Source organism: Colius striatus, chromosome 5 (genome assembly GCF_028858725.1).
Source record: "Colius striatus isolate bColStr4 chromosome 5, bColStr4.1.hap1, whole genome shotgun sequence".
Taxonomy (NCBI): Eukaryota; Metazoa; Chordata; class Aves; order Coliiformes; family Coliidae; genus Colius; species Colius striatus.
Genome location: NC_084763.1, coordinates 24,885,619 through 24,910,787, shown reverse-complemented (window position 1 = coordinate 24,910,787; position 25,169 = coordinate 24,885,619). Strand labels below are relative to the sequence as shown.

At 39.6% G+C, this 25,169-nt stretch overlaps 1 protein-coding gene across 2 annotated transcripts in view; it reads left to right on the top strand.

The window, feature by feature from the left end:
• Positions 1–21,216, top strand: part of PALS2 (protein associated with LIN7 2, MAGUK p55 family member) — a 53,794-nt gene extending 32,578 nt beyond the window's left edge. For both annotated transcript variants that reach the window (XM_061996683.1, XM_061996684.1), the window contains exons 3-12: positions 1,919–2,071; positions 9,013–9,165; positions 9,681–9,908; positions 11,080–11,211; positions 13,083–13,182; positions 13,735–13,803; positions 14,851–15,012; positions 17,890–18,092; positions 18,508–18,636; positions 20,936–21,216. In XM_061996683.1, the coding sequence (XP_061852667.1) occupies positions 1,919–2,071; positions 9,013–9,165; positions 9,681–9,908; positions 11,080–11,211; positions 13,083–13,182; positions 13,735–13,803; positions 14,851–15,012; positions 17,890–18,092; positions 18,508–18,636; positions 20,936–21,112 (1,506 nt within the window). In that variant the 3' untranslated portion in view covers positions 21,113–21,216. The remainder of the gene's footprint in view (positions 1–1,918; positions 2,072–9,012; positions 9,166–9,680; positions 9,909–11,079; positions 11,212–13,082; positions 13,183–13,734; positions 13,804–14,850; positions 15,013–17,889; positions 18,093–18,507; positions 18,637–20,935) is intronic.
• Positions 21,217–25,169: the final 3,953 nt, after the last annotated feature.

Genomic DNA, 25,169 nt, shown 5'->3' with positions numbered 1-25,169 from the left:
TGCACATACCTGCACATTATTATATATGTGGGAAGTGTATGTAGATGACTCCAAAATATATTGGCTATTTCTCATGTTTTTACCTGCCAGAGTGACTGTTCTTTTTTGAACTCTGTGTTACTGTAGTGTTGTAAATAACGCTTGAGTACATTGAGAATTTTAGTTATTTTTGACCACCTCTTATTACCTAATTTTGTAGTACAGCACTACCTGTAATAAATAAAGCTTTCAGATTTATTATGAGATGTTTCCCTAGCTGCTCAGAGCTCCTACCTTTCAAACAATTTAAATATCTGCAATGTTTAGGAAACGATTATGTCTGCAACAGCAACTTGAGAAAGAGATAAAAAATTATCACAGACTCACAGAATGGTTGTGGTTAGAGAGCATCTGGTCCAACCCTAGTGCTCAATCAGGGCTATCTGGAGATAGTTGCACGGGACCATGTCCAGATAGCTTTTGAATATCCCCAAGGAGGGGGATTCCAGGCTCTTGGATTAACTGTAATAGTGCTTGGTCACCCTCATGGTGGAAAAAGAATTTCCTGGTGTTCAGACACAGCTTTCTGGGTTTCAACTGGTGCCCATTGCCTGCTCTTCTGTCACTGGGCACCGCTTTCGAGCCTGGCTCCAATCTGTTTGCACCACCCCTTCAGCTATTCTACACACTGATGAGATTCTCCCCCAAGCCTTCTCTCCAGGCTGAGCAGTCACAGGTCTCTCATCCTTTCCTCACAGGAGAGGTGCTCCAGTCCCTTTGTCATCTTCATTGAGTCTCACTGACTGGACTCTCCATTATGTCCAGAACTGGACACAGTACTCCAGATGTGGCCTCAGCAGTGCTGAACAGAGCTTAACCTTTTAGCAGCACTCTCCTTAATGCAGCCCAGAACCCTGGTGGCTGCTTTTGATGCACTTTTCTTTGGCATTTACTTTAGGAATGCAGACATTCCTTTAGATTTTTTTATTTTGAAGGTGTTTGAATGGGAAGAGCCTGGGGTAAATGCTTCTGTTGCAGACTTTATTTTTTCCTGAGTAGATCCCATAGTTCCCTTTTTGTCTTTCTTGAAGGTGTACTGACTTGCGGAATCAAACTCTATAACTCAAAGAGTTGTAAAGAAGGTATGTTTATTCGGCGCCAGGCGCACGGGGGATCGCTCCACCACAAACGTGCGCACCCGACTCGGCAACTTGCTTGACTTATATTTGTTACAAAGTTACAAAATCATATGATGACATTATCCTCCTAGACAAAGACACAACCTGTCCCCGATTTCGCATGTAAATTAGGTCTTTTCTTCCTTTTATTTGCGTGATGTCTCCCGGTGATGGCCGGTGATGGTCTTTGGGGCATTGGGAGATGAAGGCTGATAAGTCCTGAGGCTTTCTCACCCCTGATCTGCAGATATCGCTTGGCCCCTCGCAGAACCGGTTTCTGCCCTCAAGGAAGTTGGAGGACCCCGGAGGTATTGTGTGAGGAGATAAGCGTGACCTTTTACAGCTTGTGTGAATTTTGTCCTGTCTGAAAAATAAGCTTTATACTATTGCGATAAGTTAGTATAAGGTTTATTAGCACATGTTAGTATAAAGCTCTACATCAGTACTTGTGCTGGGTTCTGAAGCAGAAAAGGTCTAAGGTGCTATACTGTTCAGAGAGGACTGTTTGGTGTATATAGTGTAGAGGTTATAGGAAATAAGAACATCTCTGACAGGTGCTACCTACAAAGTTTGCTGGGTCATGTAGTTAAGCAAGAAAAATCCTTCAGCATTAAAAAGAAAATATATATATACAGATTATACTATATTCATTTTTTCTGATTTTCCTCTAGAGGTTGCACCCAGAAATTATTTAGAGAGTTAATAAATTGGAAGCACTTGAAACTTATTTACAGTATCATGTCATATAATTAATCTTACAGGCTCATGAACGACTGGAAGATTCTAAACTTGAGGCTGTCAGTGACAACAACCTGGAGTTGGTGAATGAAATTCTTGAAGACATCAGTCCCTTAGTAAACAAAGATGAGAATATTGCAGAATTGGTTGGAATACTGAAGGAGCCTCATTTTCAGGTGCCACATTTTTACTGTATGTTACCAACTTACTGTATCAGTGTCCACATATGGTCTAGGAATAATAATGGAACAAAACCTAAACTGTAGCAAACATTAATATTCAGTATTTTACTCCAGATGAAAGGTAAAGCAGAAGCCATGTGGCATTGAGTGTGATTTTCTTCTTTGATATTGGCACAGGAATATCTTTGCTCATTGTATTGAAATCCACTGGAATTTCTGTTATAAATCTTAGACAAATGTTTACTTACTGTATGATTGGACTTTCCACAACAATTACCCAAAGGCTTCATCCTTAGCATTTCCAGGTGGTCTCAATTCTTGATACTGACCACTCTATATATCAGCTCAGCTGTTGATATTCATACTCACGTGTATGATGTGCAGTTTGCAGCATGAATGAACGTGATGCGATCTACGCTGCAGCTTAAGTTGAGACTCTGCCTCCTTCTCACTGTTGCTCTACTTTTTTTGATGTAATCTTGTAGAAAGCAGATGTTTTGTTCATAGCTGCTGTTCAATTACCAGCTTCCATACCAAAACGTGAAGATTAGGGTTTGTAACTCCTTGATAGATTTTGACTTTCTAGGCAGACTTCAGCTGACTTCAGTACTTAGCTATAGGTATCCTGTAGAAGAACATAACCAAACCTTTTGCCACAGTATAAATGTGTGTGGTGGTTTAGCCCTGGCTGGGTGTCAGATGTCCACCAAGTAGTTCTGTAACACCACCTCCTTCTAAACTGGCCAGAGAGGAGAGAAATATTAGGAGACGTTTGTGAGTCGAGATAAGGACTGTCCGATGCAGTAAGCACTCAGTGAAGACTAAAAGTAGGACAAGCCAACAACTGTACCATCCAAAATGTTTTGTGAGGGTTTAGTTATTTGTTGCTCAGACTTCTAAGTGAGTAGTAGTGTGATATTCTTTTCCACCATCTTGTTCAGCTGTTTTTTGGACCTGTGTAAAAATCTGGCATTCACAACATCCTCCATCGAGTGGAGACTGCTTTTGGTTTTGAGTATCTCCTGCTAGTTTCACTTAATATCCCCTTGCTGTTGTGTAGGAGGAAAGAGAACAGTTTTTCTTAAACAGCTTTTGCATGTTACTTGTGATTTTAGAGACCTCATTGAGTGTATGTGTCTGTCAAGTCAATGAAGGGAAGCAAAGCTGTACACAGCTTCCCAGAGTCATTCACAGCAGCATGGATTTTTAAGTGGTGTGGTAATTTCCATTGCATCTCCTACTCATTGCCTTAAAAATTTGTAGTACTTGGTTTGTCTTTTTAACAGATGGTAAATATAATAGAATATAGGATAGTGGGAAGGGATGTACAACAATATCTACTCCAACTGCCTGACCGCTTCAGAGCTGACAAAAAATTAAAGCATGTTATTAAGAGCATTGTCCAAGTGTCTGAACACTGACTGGCTTGGAGCATTGACCACCTCTCCAGGAAGCCTATTCCAGTGCTTAACCACCCTCAGTAAAGAAGAGGTTCTTCTAGGCTCAGTAAACATAGAAGTGGATTTGTTGTTTCATTTGGTTTAGTACTGTTTACACCTCTGAGATACCACTTCTGAGTCTGTCAGTTAATATGTTACCTTAGAATTGTGTTTTCCCTTGCAGTCTGTGTGGAATTCCATTTGCCTTGTTCTATCTGTTGCTAATGAGGTGCTCCTGCAGGTTACAATCCATTGTTCTACTCCTTCAATGGTTTAGCAGCATTGTCAAACTCTTGTCATTTTTCTACTCAGCCTCATTTCCCAGATCACTTATCTGACATGTCAGTGTTATTGGCAGGTGTAGAACAGAGCTCAGATGCCTGTGGGAAATTCCCTGATGACAAGAATTTTGGAAAACTAATAATACTGTACTCCTGGCCACAATTTTTCTGTTTTCTAACCAGTGTTTTCATTCCCTTGAGAGCCTTACTGATTATCCCATAGTAGCTTTGTTTCTTCAAAAGACTTTGATAAAGGAGTCTGTCAAAGGCTTTTTGGAAACTGATCTATATTATCAACTGTTGATGCCTTGGTGTCATTTTCAAGGAACTTAACTAGAAGCGTGACTTCCCTTGATTAAAGCATCGTTGATGCTTTCCCATGATTTATTTTGTCCAATCACTCTGATTTTTATGGAAACTTCTTCTAATTTGTTTAGTATCAACATCAGACTTACTGGTTTGCAGTTTGTTGACTCTTCCTTGGAACCTAGTTTAAAAATTCATGTAATGATTATTGCATGCTACGAACAAGGTTGCATGCTGCTTGTTTCACCATACTGTTGGGTGAGTCAGTAAGAGAAATGAGCTGTCTCTAGAGCTCCCTACTTCATTTGCTGCAGAACCTGAATGGTACAGAAAAAATTAGGTATGAAAGGAAAAGACTATTTGATGGTTAAGATAGTTAAATGCTACCCTAGAGAACTTAACGTATCCTTCACTTTGTCAGAATGACTGTTTATTTAAAAAAAAAAACAAAGAAGTCTGAAGCAGCTTTAACTTGTTTGGGGTTGTTTTTATTTTCTAAGGGTCTCTTGTGAGGACTTCAGTCTCATTTGCAGAAGCAATGAGCAGTTTCAGCTGCTGCATACAGGCAAAAAGCAGCTAGCTGCTTATTTCTTAAAAGTAGAACTGATGTGATTCAGTTTCAAAGCCTAAAATTAGGATGTATTTTTTGGCTCTTAATTCTGTGATTCTATTTCCCACTGGGAGGCAGGCAACAAAAAAATCTGAAGTCAAAGTACTATTACTTTGATTAATTGGTTTTATTTAACTGATCACAGGAGAGCTTCTAGGACAATTTGCAGACTAAAGTGTGTATATGATATTCTTTCTAAGAATGGAGGAGCCTTGGGGAGGCTGTATTTCTCTTTCTGGAAAGGAAACAAAATTAAGTAAATACTCAAGAAATAAGTGCTATCCTTTCTGCCTCCTTTGGTGCAAGGAGGCATATTCCAAAGTCTGCAAGAAAGGACCTGTAAGGAACAAAGGAAAAATACAATGCCATTTGAAATAATAGAAAATTTAATTTGCATCCTTCCTCCAGTTCAGTAAATGTGTAAATGAGCCACCTTGACTTGACTCTTTTATTGTGTCCACTGTTGTTTAGGGGCTGATTCTGTATTTTACAAATGAATGTTGGTGACACTGTATCACACTATCATCTTACATTTGTAACCTACTTCAGCATACAGGTATGAAGTATGGTATACAAATCACCAGTGCAATAGCTTATTTGAATGTATTTAGTGCTGAAAATACCGAATTGCAGAACTCCATTTCTTTAGACATTTTTCTAGTAGAGCACTGGGGAAGGACTGGCTTCTAGAGTGCCAGGACAAGTGTGTGTACAGTTATACTATTATGTTTCACAGTCTATTCCCTGCTTTTCTCATTTCTCCTTTAATTCCTTTTTTTTCCCCCTTCCCTTCTGCTTTTTACCCCCTAGTTTTAACTGAACTTTTCAGGGTTTAGAATGTGGAGAATTCTAAGTTCTTAGAAGTTTCACGGTATTGATGGTTGGCCATTAGGCCAGTGTGTCCTGAAGAGCTGGTTGGCAACATGCACCACATAGAAAGGCTGTCGTGAATCTTGCCAGACAGTAGCTGGAGAGCAGGAGAGAGGAATCAAGAGGGAGGTTGCCTTGAGGGAAGAGGGAGAAGTTTAAAACATCGAACTGTTGGGAGTGGTTAAACATACAGAAGAATCAGTTCTGCTGCTTATGGAAGACCTTGTTCAGTTACTTTCACCTTTCCAAAAGTTATGCAAGCAGTTCATCCTAAATAGTAGATTATGCTCTCAACAAATACTGAATCTGAAAAGCAGACAATAACCTTCTTCTGATCGTGGGTAATTACACCTGTAAAATTTTTCGTTTAGAAAAGTGATCTTGAGTTACTTCATAGACAGATCTTAATTTATAGAGTTATTTTATTCACATCTTTGTGTCTCCTTACCAGCCCCCTGATTTCTCTAATATCTTAAATGGTGTCTTCACTTTTTAGAACAGCCTTCTCACGTGTGCATTAGGGGCCTGTAGTCTACTTATTAAGTTCTAATCTTTAAATAGTGTTATCAGAGAAAGACTAGCACATATTTAATGCTTAAAGGAAGAACAGAAATATTTTAAGTATTTCTGTGGCCCGAAGTGTTAGGAAAGGAGTCCTGAATTCAATACAGTAAGAGTTGTTCTGCTCTTGTGTATTCTCCCAATCCCAGCCCCCAGTTTGTAATTTAATTTTCTATTGGATCTCAGTTAGAAAAGCAGTTCTCATACAGGGCAGGCAATGCTTTCTAACGTGTACACTGTGCTGAAAGTTTTTTTAAGAAAAATGAATTTTGAGTTTGAACTTGGTGTCAGCACTGCAGAGAGCCTTGGATGTTAAATGTTTCTTTTTTACTGATTTTTTTAATTACTGGATTGGTTGTGGTTTTTTTTTTTTTACTTGCCCAATAAGTACAGCCACAGAAAAGTGCTGTGAAGAAGTCGATATGTTTCAAGTTTGTGGATTACTTTATACCAGTATCTTGCACAAAGGGGCATGCTGTCTGTCAAAGGACTGGATGTCCGTTATGTGGTATGTCTTGTGATGGACAGAGAGTTTTTCTAAATGCCTTGTTCTGGCAATGTTGCCATTTTTCCTATGAGAACCTTTCTACAATTAGCCAGCTTTTTGATGTTGTTTACATATGCTATATGGGTGAAACTTTGAACCTTTTTATGGTGGCTGCTTATTCAGTCCATGTTGTTTTGCAGACTTTGGCAGTGGTTTTTTAAGTGTTCTAGCACCAGTATGGGAAAGGTCAGATTGCAGGGGAGGTGTTTGCAGGTGGCTTTGTTTAAGTTTTCTTCAGGACCATGTGCCATGACCTGGCTGGCAGGAAAGAGTCTTGTGAAAGTGGTATAGATTCTTGAGTTTCAGAACTGAAAGTTAGGAAAGAAAAACTAGTAAGTTATCTATTGTTTGTTTTAAGGAAACCAATAAAGTATTTTTCTTAAAGAAACCCTTTTATAATTGTGGGCAGCAGTGTGCAGTCCCTGACAGTCCCTCTGTGGCTCAGCCGTTATGTAAACAGAAGGAAAAGATTTTGTGATTGAAAGATGGTTGTGTAGTATTTGAAAGACTTCATGCTTATCCATAAAACTGAGTGAATAAATAGTATCAAAATGTGGAATAGGATCAGATTTAAGAACTGAAGGATCTTATAGAGCATGTTAATTTGAAAAACGATGACACAGACCGTTAGTTTAGTAGTCTTTTTTTTTTTATTGTGGATCAGATTAGAATCCATAAATTATATAACCGCTAAGGGCAGGGAGCTGCACAAGCATGGCTGTGAAAAATCTAGTGGTTTGTGGCCAGAACGTTTGAGAACAATACGTTCGAGCATGTGAACACTGGAAGTATCATACTGGTGTGTCTACCTGGTTTTGTCAGTTGCAATGTGTTAAAATTTGTAGTTTATGCTAGTTGGTTTCATTTTGGAAGCCTGGAAAGATACAAAAAATATTGCTTGCAAATATCAGCAAAGAGAGATTTGTTCTCCTGATTTCTGGTTTGGATGTGTCTTGGATAACGAAGAATTGGAAATTGCTACCATCTGGCAGATGCTTGATTTAAATAAATGATTTGGTTTCCTATTTAATTTGATTTGGTTTATGTCCACAGTATCCGGGCAGCCACAATAAGCAGCTGTCTTTACAGTTTTAATGACAGGGGCAATGTCAGTACCTCCTTCTAACCTCAAGCTGAAATATCATCAGGATCATTGTGTAATGGGCAGATTAAAATGATTGTTCAGGTTATTGACACTTTGAGGGCTTGCATGTTGAGCTTAGCACTAAACTGATAAAGCTGCACAACTTGCAGGCTACAGGTGCAAAATTGACAAATTTGCTTAAATGCTGTCTGCACACTTTCTCTTGTTTTCCAGCAGTTTTCTCTCTTCCTCTGGCATGTGCGTGTCACTACCGGTGGTAGCTCCTATGCTATCTTCTCCTTTTAAATACCTATTTGACACCAGTCAGTGAGCTGACTTAAGACTGTATCTCATCAGGTCACTGAAACAAAACTTATGTTGGCTGAGGCCTAGTAAGCACCTCCTTCTACTTACTTCTTTTCCTATTTCTGTATCTGTCAGTGAGACACTCTGCAGTGTAGGATGATTTATCTTGAGCTGTCGTACATGGTGGCTATAGGATATCCCTTTTCCTCCTTAAGACACGAAGTCTCCATCATTTAATGTTGCAAGTTTGGTCTTGAATTACCTGTATGTATAGTCTTGATTGTCTGAATTGCATTATTCCAAATATGATTATATTTATTTGAACCAGTGAAAGTGTCATGAACAATAAGATCTGAGCTCTTGTCTTCCAGAAAGTGAATTCTGCCGACTTGGATTCACTTAGTGCTAGAAATCTGCCTTGGTTTCATGTAAACAGAAAGCACTCAATTCTGCAGATTGCTAGAAATCTTTACATACCTGTAATTATCCAAATTGCCGCAGAGGAAATTTTTACTACATTAAACACAAGTAACTAATGATGAATTATCTTCACTTTTTTGCAGTGGGTTGTTCATTTACTTTAACCATTTGCTTGGATACTGTCTCTTAATGAGGTGAAAGACTATTTTAGGTACACCTTTTTCCATCTTCTTCCCTGCAAGATCACACCTTCCTCCCAAATTCATTGCATTTCTTCTATGCTTCCTAAAGAAGAAGCATTTATATTTACAAAAGAGAGCGTATTTCCTGAGACTGTATGCTTTTCAGTCCATGTGAGTACTTGTATGTCAATTTTTGCTCCAGTCCATGTGAAGTAAGAGTTTTATGATCTGGTCCTGAAAGGAAAGATTGGGTGGGTATTTGGCTCTAAATCCTTTTGCAGATGGTTATTTCGTGATTTTTAGAAGGGTTTTTTTCTATTTCTTTGCAGTCACTCTTGGAAGCACATGATATTGTGGCTTCAAAATGTTATGATTCCCCTCCTTCTAGCCCAGAAGTCAATAATTCTTCAGTGAACAACCAGATTGTTCCAGTAGATGCTATTCGTATCCTTGGAATTCATAAAAGAGCAGGAGAGCCACTGGTAAGCGGCCCACACTGTCTTTAAAGTGCATGTGGAAACGTTTGTATGTGCCTGATTTCTTGCATTATGTTTTAATTATTTCCATTATTATGTTGTGTAATGTAATGAATGATAGGATCAGTATTGAGAGGTTGAAATAAGAAGATACTTGCTGTTCTCCATCCTGTTCTCTTTAAGAAATGATGGGATAGTGAATCGGCAGTCACTAGGCTGAATGACTTGTTAGCATAACTGAATAACACAACATCTCTTTAGTGCTGATACAAAATGACAGGATTGCTTGGAATCAAGAACAATACAGTCATTGTTCAGGCCTATGAAAACCTTGTCTGAAAGCACTGTAGTGTCCGCCAGCCAGACGTTTATCTGTGGATGAGGAACTCTTACAACTATTACGGTCTGTTTTAACTGGAGTAGAGAGAATATCCCATAGCTGTATATTTTTGCTTGAGATAATGGTTAAATGAGGTTGAAATTCAACCAATGGTAAACTATGTGTCACATACCTCTTTCAGGGTGTTACTTTTCGAGTTGAGAACAACGATTTGGTAATAGCACGAATTCTTCATGGTGGAATGATAGATCGACAAGGTCTTCTGCATGTAGGTGACATTATTAAAGAGGTGAATGGCCATGAAGTTGGAAACAATCCAAAAGAATTGCAGGAACTGCTGAAAAATATTAGTGGCAGTGTCACTCTGAAGATTCTCCCTAGCTACAGAGATGCTGTTATTCCTCAGCAGGTCAGTAGCACATTCCTAATTATTCTATAAAAAAAATTTCTGCTCAGTACTTCATTCCATAAGATTATTTTAACTTTTTTTATTAGATATATTTTGACTGTTTTGTGTATTTAATGGCAGCAGGAAGGCTAAAATGCAGTTACCTGTACTCATCTTTAAGTACATGGTTTTGTTCAGTAGATTAAGGCCATACCTAATATGCCTGCCTAAGAAATTCTAATTAGTATCTAAGATTGGTAAGCATTTGTATACTACATATAAAGCATGTTTCTTGGCCATCCAGTGACTTCTGATGACCTAGCCACAATTACACTAAAGTGCAGTGAACTGCATGCGTGTTTGGAACGTGATCAGTATCCCAAGTAATCTGTTTCACAGGATGTAGAAACACTGAATTCAATAGATGAGCTTGAGCTCAATGACTAAGTCATTGGCGGGTGGCTGTTCCTTATCCTTTTGTTGCTGTAGGTTGTTGGTTTCTCCACTGCAAAAGTAACTTGTGGCTCTAAATCGGTGCCTTTGAAGCATCTCGTAACATACTTCTTCAGGTAGTGGGTCTTAATGGCTTAGTGATTGTAATATCCCGTGCTTACACTCTATAGATGCCAAGGGGATGTGGTGTATTTGAGGCAGGTGCACTGCTTCCTTTGCTTCCCAGCCTGGTAGAAAAAAGCCAAAGATGTTTCCAATGTGATGTAACTGATGCAACTTAACTGTCTCTTCCCCTGCATCAAATTTAAGGCTTAAGCAGTCACATACCTGGTTTGTTTTAAAACACCAAGTTCATGGTAAAAGTAATTCTTAAGATTCCACCAGCCATGAATACAGTGCTCATCTTCTGAGAATTTTTTTTGTATTTTAAAGCAATTTAAAGTCTGAATACTAACTGACTTGTATATACTGAAATGCAAAAATGAGTACATTGTCCAAACAGAACAGTTGGGTGGGTTTTTTTTCATGAAGTGTCTTCAGCCATAGTTTGCACTGCAGATTATTTTACTTTCTCTGCTGGTATGTGCCAGATTTTTTCCATAGATATACTTGAAAAATGCAAGTTTGATCATGTCAGACTTTTCATGCTGTATGTAGAAACACTGCTTCAGTTTGTCAGAGAATTTTTTAATAATATGTTTTATCATGTTTAAGGCTTGTAATTCTTTACACGTTTCAGGTTTTTGTGAAGTGTCATTTTGATTATAATCCATATAATGACAACCTCATCCCATGCAAAGAAGCAGGTTTGAAATTTTCTAAAGGAGAGATTCTTCAGATTGTAAACCGGGAAGATCCAAATTGGTGGCAGGTTGGTAAAAAGATGTAAAAAAATAAAACAAAAACCTGAGAAGCTTCACTAGCTGCCTTGACAATAAACTCTTAAAATTATGATTGCTTACATTTAACAGTAGATAAAAGAAAAAATATTTACACTGCAATGCAGTTTCAAGGTTGTACCAAGATATTAGCAATTGAAATACTAGAGAAAATTGAATTATACAAATTGTTTATGTAGCAACTCATTTTGCTCTCACTGCTATTTATTTGTATTCTTGGATTGTAAGCCTAGACATTCCAAAATCAGTTTAAGTGGACAATTGCTAGCAGAAGGTAGTAGGTTGACTATGTTAATTGTGGTAAGACAGCAACTGTGGAAGTAATGGACCTATTCCTGAGCGCTCAGAGTTGAAGGAAAAGAGGGAAATTAGCCCGGTGGATTGGAAGAGGGATGAGGATAGCTATTTGGAGAAGCTGTATCTTTTATTTCTACAGTGATGGTCAGTGTCTGTGAGCTGTAACGTGCATGTTCATAATCAGTGTTTGTCACTATTTCAAACATTAGCAGTTCCTCCTGCTTTAAGGTTGTATTTCCACATTTAGTTCTCCAGTAGAAATATAATCCAATGCTAATGTTGTTTTTATTTTTAACATGACACTGTACACACAAATGTCATCAATGCCTTTGAAAGTGGGATGAGTGAACCTTTAAGACACTTTACTCAACTGAGATACTCAAAATTGCAAGTGGCAGTGGCAATCTAGGAAGAATTTAGTGTTATTCCTATCCCTTTCTACCCCTAAATTAGAATCATAGTGAGCCAAATGTTATTTAAGAGCAATATAAAAACAACAAAAATATTTGAATATACATCAATAATGGTTGCTAAATTCTATTGCTTGTCAGTGTCAGTCATAACAGAAAGAAAGAATGAAAAGTGTGATGGAAGGCAGAAATTTTATTGCTGCCAATTAGTTTCAGAAGTTAGACACTCAAAAACTCTGGAGCAGTTTGACATTTAGCTTACATGCTGTTTTCTGTATTGCTTTCCAAATTCTCCAGTTGTAACCTGTAGGAGTCCAGAAAAATAAAACTTAAATCTGAAACACGTGATCAGTGGTAAAAATAAACCAGTATGGTGTGTTGCAAGCATTGCTATGCAGATCTTGCCACTGGGAAAAGAAGTTAATTTTTCCTTCTGCTCTCTAGAAATGCCAGACTGTTAGTCATAGGTAAAAACAGGCAAGTTGAAAAGCAAACAGTTCTGTTCACAAGAGAGGCCAACCAGTTATGGAGAAGGAAAGTGTAACGTTTTTTAAGTATGTGTTAAGCTTGCTGAGAATGGAGCTTGTCATGAGTCTTAGCCAAACTTTCATTACTAGGAATACTTAAGTTACTAAGATTTAATGTCTTAGTTACTTGTTACAAAAAGCTTGAAGGCATGATTAGGCATGTATTAATGACATTCACTGTTTGTGAAATGACAGTTAATAAGCTGCACTGGAACCTGTTTAGAGCAGCTCAGGAATGCAAAATAAGCGTACTGTGTACTAGAAGGTCTTGAGTTCTGTCACTTGAGTTCAGTGTCTGGAGCTATAGAGTCGCGTTTAGGATTTTGATGCCAAAGGTTTATGGCTCCAGGAGCTTACTGACTTAATGGGAACCAGTAATGAAACCTGTACTAATTTTATTTGTTGCCTAAATTTTAATATTCAATAGCAAGACACTGTTACTGCAAGATGGAATTTTAATATCCACGTCTGAGTTAGAGTTTCCAAGTCTCAGTACTAAACGTGTCAATACTCACCATTGAGAAACTGGCAGTGTGAAAGTCAGTCAGCACAATGTCAGTGAGAAAAGTACTTCACAGGTTTCTTATGATATCTATTTTTTTTCTCCAGGCTAGTCACGTCAAAGAAGGAGGAAGTGCAGGGCTTATTCCTAGCCAGTTCCTGGAGGAGAAGAGGAAGGCCTTTGTTAGGAGGGACTGGGACAACTCAGGTGAGATTTAATCAATTTTAGGAATAGATTTTGCTCTGACTCAAGTTTGTTTTGCACTCCTGCCTTCATAGGTACTAGAAAAGTGCTGTGGGAGAATACATAGAATATTGCAAAGTGCCCATTCTTTTATTTTGGCTTGGGCTGAAGGACAAAGGCTGGATTTTATGCTTTGTCTCATAGATACATTAATCAGTTTTGCCAGCTGCTGATGAAAAGCTAAATGAAGTGGGAAATGCATAAGAATTAGCTCCTTTTTAAAAAGTGATGTTTTTATAGTATGCACTGAGAGTTAATAAGTTAAAGCTTTTTGATGGATTTTTCTGCTGATTTTTTTGCAAAACTTTCTAGGAAAGTTCATTTTTTTTCTGTGTTTGGTTCTTACCATCCTGTTTGAAGTACATGATAAAAATGTAATCTACCCTAGAATATACAAAATCTTTAAATAATCCTTGTAAACTTAATTAATCTAAACTCACATATGTTCATGTAAAGATGCTTCAGAAAAAACACATTTTAAACAAGTGCTGAGTTTGTCTCAATTTTTATTTCTAGGGCCTTTCTGTGGTACAATAAGCAGCAAAAAAAAGAAAAAGATGATGTACCTCACTACAAGAAATGCAGGTATCTCTTAATATTACATATGAGTCCAAGTTCCGTAGGCTTATAAAGTTTTGCAGAGTCTAGTGTATGCAAAACTGAAAGATTTGCAGTCAAATGTTTGATTAGAAATTTAATAGATCAGATACTTTTTATCAGATGCCTTTCTACAGTGAAGAATGAAGCTGTAGTGCTGCAGAGTACACCTTTTAGTAGATGTAAGTTAGAGAAAAACTGTGTGTTGAGACAAAAAAAAAAGTGATAGCTTCATTACCATAGGTTGTGATCCTTCCCCTCTGCTCAGCACTGGTAAGGCCACACGTGAGTGCAGTGGCTCCTCCCCAGTGTGAGCAGGCACAGACATACGGAGATGACAAATGGACTGGAGCACCTCTCCTGTGAGGAAAAGCTGAGAGAGCTGGGACTGCTCAGACTGGAGAGGAGAAGGCTAGGGGAGGAACCTCATCAATGTGTACAAATAGCTGAAGAGAGGGTATAAAGATGGAGCTAGGGTCCTTCCAATGGTGCCCAGTGACAGAAGAGGCAGCAGTGGGCACCAGCTGAAAGCCAGGAGGCTGTGTCTGAACACCAGGAAACACTTTTTCCGTTGTGAGGGTGACCAAGCACTAGCACAGTTGACCCAGAGGTTGGAATCTCCCTCCTTGCAGATACTCAAAAGCTACGGGGACATGCATGGTCCTGGGTAACCGTCTCCAGGTTGCCCTGCTTGAGCACTGGGATTGGACCAAATGCTCTCCAGAGGTGCCTTCCAGCCTCAACCATTCAGTGATTCTGTGAGAGCTCAGTAATTCTTAAGTCATAGTTTTCCCATTCTGATTAATCTTTTCTCCTTGGAGATGAGGGTGATAACCTGACCTTCCACTGCCCATGAAGGGGTAACTATTTTATTCTCATATCAATTTAAAGCAAGAAAGCTTGTATGACAATTAACACCTTTTGGGAACTGTTTATATTCACATGAGGTCAGTAAATAAGTAGGAGGACTACTTGTTTTTCTTCCTTCCAGTACTGACAGTGTATCAACTGTTTTCTGTATATTTCCCAATGTAGAATTTGATCGTCATGAAATCCAGATCTACGAGGAAGTAGCCAAAATGCCTCCTTTTCAGAGGAAAACACTGGTCTTAATTGGAGCCCAAGGAGTAGGGCGAAGAAGTTTGAAGAACAGATTTATTGTACTGAACCCTACTAGGTTTGGAACTACAGTGCCATGTAAGTTGTCATCATTTCTACTGTAATATCATACTTTTCAGTGGCTCATTATATGGAAAATACCTGGTGTTTGTCCCAGTGATTCAGAGTAAGAGTAATTTTCTCAGAGTAAAAAACTTAGAAATCAAAAGGGTCCTCATCTTCTCAGACAACTGAACTAACATATGATGACAGCAAAAAATGTCAAAATGTCAATAATGGGGAAGGAACAACCCCATGCACCAGTACAGGATGGGGACTGACCTACTGGAGACCAACTCTGCAGAAAGAGACCTGGGAATCCTGGTTGATAATAAACTGAACATGAGCCAGCAGAGTTTCACAGTTCTGCAATTAACATTGCATCTGCAGAAGCACCCTGAATAAATTGCTACTTTAGTATCAATTTAATATGGACTGGGGCCAGCCTTGTTCAACGTCTTCATCAACGACCTGGATGAGTGGACAGAGTGTACCCTCAGCAAGTTGGCTGATGACACCAAACTGGGAGGACTGGCTGATTCCCCAGAAGGCTGTGCTGCCATTCAGCGGGATCTCGACCGGCTTGAGAGTTGGGCAGAGAGGAACCTCATGAGGTTCAACAAGGACAAGTGCAGAGTCCTGCATCTGTTTCACTGTGAGAGTGAGGGAGCCCTGGCACAGGCTGCCCAGAGGGATTGTGGAGTCTCCTTCCTTGGAGGTCTTCAAGACCTGCCTGGACAAGTTCCTATGCGACCTGATCTAGGTGACCCTGCTTCTGCAGAGGGGTTGGACTAGATGATCTCTAAAGGTCCCTTCCAACCCCTGCCATTCTATGATTCTGTCAGAAATGTAAGGAAAACCAGCAAACTTCCACTGAGACTGAAGTGTTCGTGATCGCCAAGATTTGTCTGAGAATTTGATGTTTTAATACATCTAGCCTTAAGCCCATGGTCTTTCTTTTTTCTCCTTATCAAACTCAGAAAACCCTTCCTCCCTTACTGACATGTTGTTTTCTTGCCTGCCTTCTAGACAGCTGCTTTGCTCAGTCACAAGGTTTTGTTTTGTTTTTTTTTTTAACTGCCCCTTCCTGATTTCAGAGAAGTCTGCCCGTCCTACATTATTATTCTCCTGCCACCTGCTTTTCTGAAGTTCAAAAACAGTCTGTTCACTTCTGTTTTCAGTGGACTAGATCTGGTAATAGTGGAGGAGGGACAGGTCTGAAAGACAAATTGGGCAACATGAGAAGTCTCTTCTCATTTACTGAATCTCTAATACCAAAATTGGCCAGGGCATGTGTGACTGATAACAAGGTTGACTTCTCAGTGTTACTTTTGTTGAAGAATTCTTCCCCTGGGAGTCTCATTATTTTATATTGGGAAAGTAGTAAGAAACTTTTCATTACTTCTAAAATTCTTTATTCCCTTTTAAAAAAGCCCTCAAAATTACTGGTTCTCTAAAATGCTCTATAGATGCTTAAATATATGTAAGTAATGCAAAACAGTTTTAAAACAGTTTTGAAATGCTTTTACTTAGAGCTCTTGAACACCCTTCAAAGGCACAAAATTACCTTTTCCAACCTAGCAGTCTGACAATCTAATCATGCACATGCAGTACGTGGCTTATTGTCTGTAAAGTGTCCACTTTACTTCAGATTTGGATTTGAAGTAGGGTAATCAGTAGCCTTAGTTGGCCTCAGTTTCTCAGATTAGAAGAAAATTCTCCTAGTTATTCACAAATGAGTATGTGTGTGAGGGGGTGTTGGGTGGATTTGGGTTGGTTGGTTATTTGTTTTTAAATGGCTGAAAAGGATGCATTTTGCTGTGGGGTGAAACACGGCCTCGGTATTGAGTTCTAGTCCAGCAAATAGTGCTGTGTTTTTCCTTCAGGGTGGATAGCTGAGCTGTTACATCATCTTCTTCCTGTAAACTGTTAAAGCTCATTCTCCAAAATTCATTTAAAGCTAATAAGATTTGGTTTTTAATTGCATTAACCATTATAGTTTTAACTTTTCTATGCAAGCTTGGCTAAAAGTAGATGATATGGCAGTATGTTTATTGCTAACAGCTACAGAAGATAAGTTTGTGCTGGGACTTGAGTTTTCTCTGATGATGAAGTTGACGTGAATTCCTGCAAGGGGAATTGTATTCTAGAATTCAAATCTCAACTAAATGCAAGTAATGGGCACATAATATGGTGATAGGACAGCAAAGTCAGTAATAATCTGATATTTTATTTTCGCTTTCTTGTTTAAATAATGTTTGTGCTGCACAGTATAGCAAATACTCAAGGTAGCTGCTAATGTTTTACTTAAATATTGGCTTAGCCTCTCTGCAGTGAAGTTCCCTTGCTTTAAAGGGCAAGTTATCCTGGAAGGCAGCACTAGTTGACCTCCACTGAGATTCTGCTGTGGTGTGGGGAAAACTGTTCTGATATTTAAGCTAACTTTCATTAGAGCTAGCTCAGGTAATGATGTCCTGAATAACAGAGCAAACACAGAGAGCAAAGCATGTGCCAAGGTTTGGGGGCCGGGAGGGGAAGATTTTGATATGTGCTCAGTTATCTTCAGAAGTAATTTGGCATTTGAGAGAGAAACCTCCATTTCGTTTCCAAGTCACTTACTTATTTTATTAAGTGAATAATTAAAACGGTGACATGAATATTGTCTCTGGTGTGAATCAGTAATACAAAGGAAATAAGCAAATGATTGGGTGAGTAACATATAGGAAAGAACAGAAATAAAAGGAACAGGAGGGGCTGTGCTCAGTTTTGAAACTTACACTAGAATAATCTGTTTATGGAACAATTATAATGGTATATTAATGTGTATTATATTCTCTAACTGAATAGGCAGTCTGCTCTCATATTTGTGTCCCAAATACAAAAACATTCCATTTATATTTCACATTTTTTGTTCAGTTACTTCACGAAAGCCAAGGGATGATGAAAAGGACGGGCAGGCGTACAGATTTGTGTCACGAGCTGAAATGGAGATGGATATTAAAGCTGGCAGATACTTAGAGCATGGAGAATACGAAGGAAATCTTTATGGCACCAAAATTGATTCCATCCTTGAAGTTGTTCAGACGGGAAGGACCTGCATCTTGGACGTGAATCCACAGGTATAACATTTATCATGAGACACTAGCGGTGTAGGAGTGTAACGTTGAAGAAGTGTGCTTTCAGACTGGAAGGCTTCTTACCTGGTGTAAAGATTCCAGTATCAACTGGATTCTTGCATTTGTGGCACGTAGTTGGAATGAGTTGGAAAGATAGAAAAAAAAAAAAGACCAGCTTGGATTCTTGGATTCAAGAGGGGTCTTGCAGAGCAGTAAATAATCTTTTCAAGCCAAGGAAATAATGACATTGAAATTATGAAAGACAGTGTAGGGGTTTCTGAAATAGAAATAATAATCTTTGCTTACGTGTCTCTGCCCATTGGAACAGACTAGTTTTGCAGTGCCCCTTAAGTAATGGGGACATGGGGTGACTCATGCTCAAACTTCAGATGTTTATTCTCTTTTTCTTTGCTTCTAGGCCCTGAAAATACTGAGGACTTCAGAATTCATGCCCTATGTAGTGTTTATTGCTGCTCCAGAGTTGGAGACTTTGCGTGCTATGCACAAGGCTGTGGTAGATGCTGGAATTACAACCAAACTTCTCACTGTAAGCAGATTATTTCATATTGAGTTTGCTTTGAACAAGATGTTCTTTCTTTTTTTTACCTTTCATTTTAGGTGGAATTTGTTCTGAAATTAATGTCTCTATGAAAGGTTAGACAAGACTTTTGCTGATTGCTTAGTAGAAGTTAATCAAATACTATGTTTAAGACAGATTGCTTCTTTCTTAAAAATAGACCTCTTACAGAGAAGTCTTGATTACAAAAATTACTTGTAATGTGTTCTTTTGGAAGTGTCACCTTTGATTATTTGTAGCAAATGGCAGATATTTGATGGTAGGAATTGTTCTTTTATGTAAATGTCTTCCCTTCACTTTCCACTTCTCTCAAAAGGTTTTGTTCAGGTTTGTCTTATAGCTGTGTTTTAAAAATGGAGTCTCTAATCCCTAGGAAAAATACTGCAGCCTGCATTAAAAAAAACCAACCTAAACCCAGAAACCACACCCAAAAGCCAGAATGCAGCTAGGCTTTGTTTCCACTGCTGCAGCAGCACATGCAGCACTGAGAATGGCTGGGAGCTGCCAGAATAGAAAGGGTTGAGTAGCTGCTCTTCCCCTTAAGCTCCTTGGGTTTGTCATGGTAAAGTGAAGTGGCACATTTTATTCGTTAGATCTTCATTCCCTTTCTGAGACATAGTGTGTAGCAGAAGGAAATGAGAGATGCTTCCTCCAGCACAGCAAATTATTAATATTCTGTGTGGGCATCAACTTTCTCAGCTGCAGGACCAAGCCAAAAAAAGCCAGACAGTGCAGATAAGGAAACTGTCCTCTGTGCAGCTTCTACCTGGAGAAACGTCAGCACGTGCTGACAGCTCGCAGCGATGGTGCTGCACCTTAAATCGTAGCAGGACCTCGTGGAATGGTACAGGGCACTCAAAGCCATGGCATGGAGCCTGGGTTCATTTCTACTACATGAATATGGGATTTTTAGTCTTTTTAAGTCTTTAACCACATGAAACTGACCAGTCCCTAGTTGTGGATTCTGGTTATTACAGATCCTAGTATCCCTGCAAGTGCTCTTCCTTCCCTCCTCCCTACCCCACGTGAACCCTGAATTTTGTGATGGATGTACAGGATGCAAGGTTAAGACTGTCCAGACAAGCATAAAAGTAATTTCCTGTACTTCCTGATATTTGATTCTGTAAGGGACTCCTTTACCTTTGTTCTGTTTGTCCTTATGAATAATAAAGTGGACAGTTACATCTAAAACACTCCTGTATTGTTAGGGATTCTAAATCATATCTGTACACGTGTATATAAAGAGTATGATTTCCCATTTCATATTCTTGTACATCCAAACAGATAAAAACCAAATATGATTTAAAACATTACATCCTGCTTTCTAGTGGTGTAGTGCTGTCTGTATCATTTCCAGCATCCTAGGATATTACTGAAAAAATTCTGGCTCTTGTGGTGATCCATTTGCTTGTCTCCTTCATTTGCTCTGAAGAAAAGGCTACTCACAAACTCACTTTTACATTTTGGCTTTTGCATTTACAACTGTATCAGGAGTTGAAAATACTAAAATAAATATTGTCAAGGAGAAGAATCTTGTAACTGCTCACAAAAAAAAGCTTTTGTGCAAAAGCAGAAGGGAATTGTCTAAGAATGTGGGACTAATGAAACATAAAGTCCTCAGTGGCAGCACTCCATGAAGGCTTCATAGTGTAGGAATACAAATTTCTTGCACATTTGTCCAAACTAAAATAATGCAGCAGTAGTTGTCAAATGAGGATGTGACATCAGGTGGGCAAGGCCAAGGTGTGGCCTCTGCAAGCAATAAGGTGCTCTGGAGCTTTGTTCTACTGGAAGTGTATCTTTCATTGTCTTTCATTTAATGCCGACCTAAATTCTTGGATTTTTTTGGTGCTTTCTGTGAAAAAAAAAGGGCACAGATACTATTTACAGCACCGATTGACTCAGTTATCCCTAAAGCATTCATTGGGTTCCGGTTGGGTCATCAGTTGCACACATAAAGAGAAAAATGCCTGTTGTTGTGCAGGCCAGCCCAAGCTCACACGCTTCTACCAGCTTTCTTAAAAACGGCACCACTCGCAGCACTGGGCTGCCGTGTGCAACGTCATTGGCACAGCTGAGAACTTCTTCAGCCCTGTCAGTGCACTTGAGCTTGAGTTCTGGGTAGATTTACTACAAATGAAAACCTTTCATTATTTTTAAACATACTCGGCATACAGCTTTAACTGGTCCACTGCAGGGTGGAGCTTCTGTGTTTGATGAGATTTGCCCGGTCTTCTGTTCTGAGTCACCTTTGGAATCTCTCCAACAGGACACGGATCTGAAGAAAACAGTGGATGAGAGCGCACGGATCCAGAGAGCCTACAACCACTATTTTGACCTGACCATTGTCAACGACAACCTTGACAATGCCTTCGAGAAGCTACAGACTGCTATCGAGAGGCTGAGGCTGGAGCCCCAGTGGGTGCCCATCAGCTGGGTATATTGAGATTCTCCAGAGGAGCCTGAGTAGCAAATAACCCGACTGCAGCAAATCCGCTCCCGCAACGCTGTGTAGATAGCGACGGTGACCTGCGGCGCCTGTGTTTTTACTCTGTGTATATTTGACAGTACACTCTTCTGAATTTTTATAAAAATGTTGAAGGGAAAGTGTACTTAAATATGTAATTTATTTTAATTTTTCTAACTTTTTACGGATAACCTTTCTATTCATATCACATGAAGGAAATGCGTTTAAGCATTTTTATACGTTTTGGTTTAGTACCTTTGCCTTTTTCATCTAAGAAACTTTCAGTCATTCACTTCAACATTTACATCTTTAGTCTTACATTTTCACTGTGATTAAAAGAAGGATACTTGAAACAATTTTTGTAAAATCTATTAATGTCAGTGTTTAACTGGTCAAAAGTCTAGAGCTCTTAATAGGAGAGAACACTAATTTCTTTGTGGCTTTTTTTTTCTTCCTTAAAAACAATAGTAATTTTGTGGGAGCAGAATTTTAAATATTAAAAGCGGCAACCAACACACAGCTCCATTGCTCCAGCTTCTTTTGGCTTAATGTTGGCGCATTCTCGACGTTTCACAAAGTCTCCATGTCTCTTGATTTAGACAACTGTGGCATAGGTTCCCTCACACGTGTCTCTTAAAATAAGGTACAGCAATACCTTGCAAGCTGCTAACTAGGCCATTCTTGGGAGCCAGCCTGTTGGCCCACTCTGGTTGAAGTGCTGACATTGGAGAGCTCGTCTGCACGTTTAGTCACCGCAGTCTGAGTAACAGGGAAGGGGCCTGAGAGAGAACCTGGTGATGTGGAGCCTCGCAGAGTGATGCTTCATGTTTGGGAACATTTATTCACACTTGTGAAAACACTTTGCTGGGGGAGGAAGAAAAAAAAAAGGCATTTTCTTTTCCTAGGACATTGTTTGGTGTTTGTGTAGTGATGTGTGTCTTAATTTCCTGTGCTATCTAGCCGGGCTCTATATTGGCTTTTTGAATACCTGTGTGTGATCAGCTGCTGTATTTCCACGAGTGTGATGTGATGGAGTTTCCGTGCTTTGCATTACATTGTTTTTAATTGCATTTCTCATTAGATAGCCTGTGAATCGGCAGCTTAATGCTGAACGGCAGTTGTTTCTATCTTTTTGTTTTATGGCCTATTTCCATTTGCTTAGTGACAGTTCTCCCCTTAGTAGGCTCATTGATACAGTACCTGTTAGCTTCCTTGGTTAAAACTTATGCTGATGTGAATTTCTGCTTAACAAAAACAAAATGAGAACGTGGCTTGTTGCTAAGACTAGCTACACTGTCAGCTGTTGTATATAGTACCATTCACCATCACTTCCAGGCTACCTGTCTGAAGTCCTGTTTGTTTAATTTCTCTTCCATCTGGTGACAGGCACCTGGCTTCTGAGTTCTTTTCCAATACTGAAGTGTGACACAGAATGCTATCAAAAGGCAACATCCTCAGAACTATTTCTGAAGAAATTGAGGCTTAGAAGCTGTGAGACAGTATTGCTTCCTGGGGCTCTTAAAGACTTTTATGTGCACAAGGAAAACAGCAATGGAGTTGATGCCATATAGGAAAAGTGTAAGTCTCGAACAACCCTCAACACACCTGTGTGCTGCCGATGGTTTTCACGAAGCCTATAAAGTTGGTTGTTCAGAGGGGGGAAAAGGGACGGGGGAACTCGAGATCCCACTGTATGTGGAAAATGTTGATCAAAACTCTGTATAGCACGAGTTATCTTTGTGGCTTTTAAAACTGAAATTTCAGTCTTTTAGAGGGAATCTGAAATTCTCTAAGGAAAATTTGTACCACGGCTTTGTTTTATTGTTACACTTTTCAGGATGTGTTTTCTCTGGTTTTGTTTAAGTTTGGCAGAGCTTTGAAATGTGGCACCAGCATGAGACTTTTATTTTCCTTTCCCAGGAGACACTTTCTGTGATACTGTTGCTCAGAGGCTGCTTTGAGAAACAGATCAAGTGTTGTATGTCGCAGGGATGACAGCAAGAGCCGCTGCTCGAGTGCTGGTGGTGAGCTGCTGGCACTGTGCTGAGCGTGACTGACCGATGTGTGTGCTGTGTGGTGTGAGACCCACGGATGCTGTAAATAAGATGTGCTGTCAGGACAGACATGCTGCCTTTTCATTAGGAGTTAGAAAATGCTCTATTTGTGATGCCAAAAGTGGGCTGAGCTCACTCTTCCATAGTGACTAGAATGAGAAGGTTCCTCAGTTCTGGGCCATAGTGCTTTATACTGCAAAGCTTATTTTGGTTTTTTTTTCTGTAAATTTCCTTAACCAAATTAAATGTGTGAAACTTGGGCACCAGGGTTTGCTCAGGAGCCCCTCTCTGCTCCTGCTTTTTCCTTCTCAGGACAAGTGCTGTCGAAGTGCCTCCCCAGTCAGCATCAGCATTGCCTCCCCAGTGCCTCCAGCAGCCACACGCGGGGTGGCACCTGAAGCTCTGGCTCTGGGTGAGCTGTTTGCAGGATGGTCTCACTTGGAGCTTCTGGTGCAGTGGCCGTAGTGCCTCACAGGCTAGGGGCTGGGATTAGATGATAACAAGGACCATTCTGAAGCAATAAGCAAAGACTGTAGCACTGTCTGCAGGTTTTAATTGGATGTCCACATGCAGGTTTTAAGGGGGGGGGAAGCCCCCAACCCCCCAGCCTCCATGCATTTATGTGTTAAAGCTTGAGAACTGAGAGTGCAGAGGGGCAGGTGTGTGTTGCTGGGGAAGGACTGAAGAGGGGTTAGGTTGGTTTTGTGGTGGTGGGGTTTGGTTTGGTTTATTAGCAAAATCATATATTCTGCAGTTTGTCACTACCTGGGAGGATGACTGGGATGAGAATGACAGTTACTTTTTTTAAGAAGATCGTTCTTAGAAGGATGGTGCCATCTCAGTTGAATTCACAGCAGAGGTGGGCTCCTGCCTACCAGGGTGTATGGAGCAGAGGTCAGATGAGACCCATACATTGCACAGTTAGGGGGGAACAACGCTATGTGAAGGCCAGTTCTGAGCAAGTGAAAATATTTCTTGGAAGTAATGTGAAGGAGTTGACATAACTAGGGTTTCACGTCTCGTTTTGTACTGAACGCTCATTTTCCAGCTAGTAACGGGAACGCTTTTAACACTGACAGTTAAGGATAACAATAGGTGTGTCTGAGCGAGGTGAAGATGCTGCTAACTGTTTAAGATATGTGGTATATATCACAAGATAAATATTTAAGTAGTTTAGAAAAGTAACTTATCAAATAGTTGTCTGTGTATATGTTTGTATGTGGGTGGTAAAACAAAAAATGCTCACGTCTGCTACCACGCTACTAAGCTACCATGACTTAAGCCAGAAACGTACCTGCATGTGAGACTTTGGTACATTTCTCTACCTGCTTTATTGTGTTTACTAATGTATATTTTTCTAAATATACAGATATTTCAATCTAAAAGTTCTATATTTATCTGTAATTTCTATCTGTTTTGGACAGTGCATGAGGTGCTGTAAAATTCTGTACATATAGAGACTTATAGAAGAAACACTATAGTTGCCCTGTGAATGAAAAGTTATACATACAAGTAGAGTTGGTATGCCAAGACCCCCACGTGATTTCTTTACATGCACCAGACATTCCCTGAAGTTTGCACCAGCCTCAACTGTCCCATAAATACTTGCGTGCAGGTGCCCTGAGGCGTGATCTTGGTGTCAGTGTTACTCGAGCAGGGCTGCTTTGGGTTCTACATCAAGTGACAAGATGCAGTCAGTTAACTATTAGGGTCTTTCAAAATGTTCTGCACATATGAAATGAAGGTGAAATTGGAGCAGAGTCGTAGGCTGATGTTGGCAAGACAATGACAACGTTCTCAGGTCAGAGCGGCTCCGTGTACTTACTCACAAAGAAGTGGTGTGGAGCGGGGTGGCTGATCAGCTCATCACTTTGGAATTTGTGTCTATGGAAACTGTCACATTTCAAAATGTGACACTTTTCCCTTACAATTCTGACCCATTGCATCTTCTAAAATTGTACTGAGATGACCTGCTCTCCCCA